The sequence below is a fragment of the Acanthisitta chloris genome, unplaced genomic scaffold (assembly GCF_000695815.1).
Source record: "Acanthisitta chloris isolate BGI_N310 unplaced genomic scaffold, ASM69581v1 scaffold2628, whole genome shotgun sequence".
Lineage (NCBI taxonomy): Eukaryota > Metazoa > Chordata > Aves > Passeriformes > Acanthisittidae > Acanthisitta > Acanthisitta chloris.
In genome coordinates this window covers 1-5,924 of record NW_008688644.1, presented here as the reverse complement: position 1 = coordinate 5,924, position 5,924 = coordinate 1, and the positions used below count along the sequence as shown (strand labels likewise).

General features: G+C 41.0%; 1 protein-coding gene across 1 annotated transcript in view; it reads right to left on the bottom strand.

Moving 5' to 3' along the window:
* Positions 1–5,831, bottom strand: part of LOC103808330 (thyroglobulin-like) — a gene marked incomplete at both ends in the record, with an annotated part of 111,822 nt that extends 105,991 nt beyond the window's left edge. Inside the window, 2 exons of the mRNA XM_009081108.1 lie at positions 4,006–4,176; positions 5,682–5,831. Of these exons, the coding sequence (XP_009079356.1) occupies positions 4,006–4,176; positions 5,682–5,831 (321 nt within the window). The remainder of the gene's footprint in view (positions 1–4,005; positions 4,177–5,681) is intronic.
* Between the last annotated feature and the right edge of the window lie 93 nt (positions 5,832–5,924).

Here is a 5,924-nt window from a genome sequence, read left to right as displayed (position 1 = left end):
GAAAGAGGCTTACTTATTAAATGATGCACCATAACAGATAACACAGGGGACAGCTGGACTGAGGATAGAATTTCTGCTTTGAAGAAAAACGAAAAATAAGTGTCACAAGATCTTTTAAAGAACAGCCATGAGTAACAGCCAGGAGTGGGCTGGGAGTTTACATTCAAGTGAGGCTTCTCTCCCAGCAGCAGACCTGTCATCTCTTATTACTTGTTTAAGGCACTGAACCAACTATTATGACAACAGGAGAACCAACTTTCCACAAAACAGTCACTGAAAAAAGAACCACCTCCAACAGCACTTTGTTAGAAAGGAAATTTAGTAACTTTATCATAGAATCATAGAATGGGTTGGGTTGGAAGAGGTCTTAAAGATCATCTAGCTCCAATTCACCTGTATGGGCTGGGATGCCATTCACTAGATCAGGTTCCTCAGGAGCCCATCCAACCTGTCCTTGAACACTTCCAGGGATGAACTTCTCTAGGCAACCTGCTCCAGCTCCTCAGCACCCAACCCTCACAGTGAAGAATTTCTTCATGACATCTAATTTAAATCTCTCATCTTTTATTTTAAAACCTTTCCCCCTTGTCCTATCATGATCTGCCCATGTAAAAAGCCACACTCCCTCTTTTTTATAAGTCCCCTTAAGACACTGGAAGGTTTCCTTGGACTCTTTTCTTCTCCAGGCTGTACAAGCCCAACCCTCTCAGCCTGTCTTCACAGGAGTGGTGCTCCAGCCCTCCAGTCACTTTCTTCTAGGAGCACAATAGTCTGATCTCCACTGACTTCAGGCTCAGGGATCTATCCAAGGTAGTAAGTATGTCCTTCATGCTCTTTTTCATTCCTTCACTCAACCTTTATCTCCAGGCTTCCACTTTAATGTGCTCTCTCTGAACTGGATCCACTGCACCTACGTGTAAGGACAAGCAGCACTGTTCACAAACCAGGAAAAGCTCATGGGCTCTAGAGATGCAAACTCCAAAGGTCACTAAATGTAGTAAGGAGTCCATTGAAGCTCCAGAAGGTTTGGCCCTGGCTGTGCTCTGAAGAAGTTGATCATTTGGTGAAGGGACAGACAGTGGCACCACCAACACCCTGCTCAGGTTGTCATTACCTGTATTACCAAGGGGTTGGGTACAGTGTGTTCACATTTTGATATACCAGTATATTTAAGTGAGGACAGCACATTATCCCTTCCCATGGCAGAGGGGTTGGAACTAGATGATCTTTAAGGTCCCTTCCAACCTAAACTATTCTATGACTAAGGGAGGAACATAGTGGCTTAGCATCATCCCTGTGGTGACCAAGCTTCTCTAAATGCCCCAAGTGAAGGCAAACCTTTGTCTCATTGCAGCCAACACCTGGCCTAGACCTAAAAGAGGCAAGAAGCAGGAGCCCTGGTCTGATCCCAGCCCGTGGGAGATGCCTGCATGTGGAATAGCTGGAGGCTCAGCCCTTCTCTCCCCTGGGCTCATGGGCACAGAGGTCCAGCCCAAGGATCACAGGCCCCTCTCCCTGAAATGTCTGGATAAACCACAAAATAAAAGTCAGGGACAAGTTCTTAAAACAATCATTTGTACTCTTACAGCAAAACAGCCAGGACTAAATCAGAAGCAAATGTCCACTGCTGTCAGGGCTGAGTCAGCAGGTGCTTTTGATAAAACCATCATTTCTGCTCAGAAAAAAACACGAGGGTTAGCCAAACACTTAGCACAAGAAAATCCTTGCATGTCAGCTTGGATGGGGAGGGGGGAGAACTCTGGTGTAAACAGGGGTGGAAGTCTTTTCCTTCCTAGAAACACAGGATACCAAAATATAAGCATTAGTTAAATTCTGCACTAAACTTCATCCCGTTTACATCTGCAACTTGTAGTGATGCCTGGTTAAAAGCTGAAAAGAAGTTGTGGTTTTGTGTCATCTGCAATTGTTTGCTGCTCTCATTTCTAATGTAAAACTCAAAATGAAAAATGACATTTTCCAATGTTTTTATTTTCTTCTGATTTTTTTCCTAATTCTGGCTTCATCCCAACCCTCCACTTTCTCTGAAATAATATGGGAGAAAAGTAGAGAAAAGAGAGAAAGTGTAATGAAATATTACACTGAAAACATTGCAAAACTAATAGAAAAGCTGTTTTTTATTCTTTAATTTTGCTTTTTTAATTCAAAGAAAGGTAAAAAAATAGCATTCATAAAGCCATTTCACAGGCTGAGTGCAGAGCAGAAATTCTCCATCTCACATATTGCTAGAGTAAAGCCCTAGATTCTACTCTTTTTGCTGTAATGATAGAATCATAGACATTCATAAAGCCATTTCACAGGCTGAGTACAGAGCAGAAATTCTCCATGTCACATATTGCTAGAGTAAAGCTCTAGATCCTACTCTTTTGCTGTAATGATAGAATCATAGAATAGATTGGGCTGGAAGGGACCTTAAAGATCACCTAGTTCAAATCTTCATATAATAAATGTTAAGTAATAAATGGTAAGTGTAAATGTTAAGTGGTCTAAACTGTAACAAAAGAGAGAACTATAAGAATGAGCAATGGTTGTACAGCTTATTACTGTGTGTTCATACAAGGCAATTCTTCTGTCTGAAGACTCAAAAACCAAAGACCAGATGGTTTTTGTTGACCCTGCCCAATCACCAAACTCCTGTCAAAGCAAGATCAGCTGAATTCACTTAAGGGAAATAGTAGGAGCAGGGGAAAAATTAAAAATAGAGATAAAAAGTTTCACTTCATGTAATGCTTTCTGGAAATGCAGGCTGACCTTTTAAAAAAAATAAATTAGCCTGTAAATTATTTAAACAAAAACCAAAGAACAACCAATCAGACTTCTTGGGTGTTCATGAGATCCCAAACAACTTGATCTGTTAGGTGATATCCCTGTCCATGGCAGGGTGGTTAGAATTGGATGTCCCTTCCAACCCAAGCCATTCTATGATTCTGTGATACATTGTTCCTGGGGATTTTTTAAAACCTGAATTTTCAACAGCCATAAATATTTGTAGTGATATCTTCTATCATGATCCACAATAAAAAAAGCACAACTGCTCCATCCTGGACAGAGCCAGAAATGCCCATGCAGGAAGGCTCAAGGTAAGTAAGAGTAGAACGAAGCTGCTGAGTGCTCTGCCCAGAGAAACATCCCAGCTACCCCATGAACAGGGCCTTACACCTCATGTTCTTATCTATGATCAGTCTCTGAGTATGCTCAGAGGGAAAAAAAAGCTGTTTTAACTGGAGACAGTTTTGCAGCATCTTAACAATCAAGGGCCGATCACACCTGTCAGAAGACATTGTCTAACTCAAAGTACACTGTGACATCAGTTTCTAAACTGTATATTCAATTCTAATTCAATACTAACCATATGATGACTCTATAAAAACTTCTGGGAGAAACCAAAAGCTTTGAGGCTGAGAGGCATAATTAGACTTTACTTCAGGAAGGCTGAGGACTGTTCGATGGATGACTTACTTTGTTTTTTTCAAACTATTCATCCTTGAGAACCAGCATTTTGCAGCTGTGTTTGAGCAGCAGTAACCTCTCCCAGCTTGCAAGGATATGTTACCAAGTTAGATACTTTACAGCAGGAGCCCAGAGGGTGATGTTATGTTGCAGCTGTGAGGTCATGCCAAAAATAGCCTATTTCCCATTAATACCCTGATGAGGGATAATTTTACAAAGAAATTAATAATTCTGCTTCTCTCTCATTAGCCCTCTCATTATTCTTTTAGGTTTCCAAGCAGAGAGCAGGAGGTCAGAACACATGAAAAACTGTCAGTCATCTGAGAGTGAAGAAAACCTGCTTCTCTCTCTTCCCTTACCAGAAATAACTTTCCCAATGTAGTCAAGAAACACAAAACTAAGGAGAAATGTGGCTTAAGGCAGAGGCCACAACTATGAGAAAGTGAATCCCCATAAGCTGCAGTGATGAGTCTCCTCATAAGGAGGTTTCACTTATGTGAGATCAAAACATATCCAAAATATTCTTTTACTAATTACCTAGGCACTGGCTGTCTGTAAGGAGATCCTCTGTTTCAGTCCAGTCCAGTGCTGCTCCAAAGCTATCGACACAGAAGGATTTCTTAGTGTCAGAGTCTTGCTGGGAAGGTCTATATTGGCCATCTTCATCACACTGCAGACCCTGGTCATTGCTCTGACAGTATGTGATACCTGTTACAAGTAAACAAGCAAAGAAGAAAAAGTTACTTTGATAATACTGTCACTGGGCTTCACAGAGTGGCTGAATCCAACCCCACTGCTCAGGCAGGGTGACCTAGAGCTGGTTGCCCAGGACCACATCAGGATGACTTTGGACCATCTCCAAGGTTAGAGACTCCACAACCTCCCTGGGCAACCTGGCCCAGTGCTCAGTCATCCTTACAGCAAAAACAATGTTCTGTGATGTTCAGAGGGAATCTCCTGTGCTTCAGCTGTGCTCATTACTCTGGTCCTGTCAATGCAGTCGAACAATGTCTCAATGCTGTCAGACAAAAGTACTGCAGAGGCTTCACTAAAACTTAATCCATGATTAGCATGGTGTTTCGTGCTCTGAAACACGATAGTCTCACTGCATTTTTGTTAGTGCAATTTGTGTTTCAAACATTTTTCAGATTCTGTGTAATGGATTAAATCTCTGTTGATGTAACTCCAACACTGTAAAGCAAAGAAGGAACTGTATTTTCATACAGGTTTATTCAGTGCCTGCTGCAGTGGATCTGCAGAATGTTTTTAACAACAGCACAAGAGCCATCACACCAATTAGTTCAGAAAAACTCTTTAGACTTTGTTAGGAGACAGCAGGGAAAGAAAGAAAGCAGGAAGCTAATGTGTACAACCTGCCTTTTGGATCCAGCTGGCACTGAGATGTAGACACAGGTAAAGTGGAAACCAGGCAGGGAGCAGGTTTAGTAAAGAAAACTGCAAGTGCAAAAAAAAAAACCCTAAAGGGCAAACTTTTAAGTATATGAGTCCAATAGCTACACAGGGAACACACATGGAAATAAAGAATGACAACTTTAGGAAAAAGCTAATTGATGTCAGTTTTACAATAAAACTGGGGGGTTTATCCCACCTAAGAGAACAAATTGCTTGAAACAGAATGAAGCAGACCTTATACTCACTGAACCTCCCAAGAAACCAGTTCTTACTACTCAATTTTATTTTATCCGTGAGCTAATTCTGCAGACAAAACTAAATTTGAACTTAAGTGATTTTCTGTATGGAACTGCATGCAAAAATAAATGATTCAAACTGAATAGCCCAAATGTAGTGAACATATCGATAGTTTGCATTGTGAGACATGTTTGTAGTTGGAGAAGGGAGTTGAGCAAAGACAAGACTACTTTAGTGTTCAAGAAAGCAACAATAAATGAACTGCATAAGGTGTTTCTCACTGATACTGAACACCCAACACCATTCCTGAGGATGACGAACATGTCTAAAGAAACCACAACATCCTGGATGAGACTGACCACTCATTTCTCATGCACTTTTGGTCAAAACACCAGACAGTTTGTTCTCTTTGTAAAATGCCTTTGAATGTATGCAGAAGGGATCATATCCATCCAGAAACTCCCAGAGGGAGGATTTTTTTTAAAACTTACAGATGAAAAAAAAATTCATTAGTTATTTGAAGCCAGAATATAAAGGATATGGAAAAAATGAGTTCAACTTACAGTGATCGGTGCTGATTGCCCCATAGGAGTTGGTAGTTTTGCCCACAGGACACTTGATACAGGAGGAATGTCCTGTCTGGTACTGATAGTAGCCAAGAGGACAGGGAATGCATTCATTGTTCTGGAAAAGACTGCCTGGAGGACAAACAACTGCAAAGAGAAAAATCACCTTATTACTCCTTTAGAATTCAATCACTTCAGGCATTTGCACACATATGTGTGTACGTGTATGTGTGTGTATAT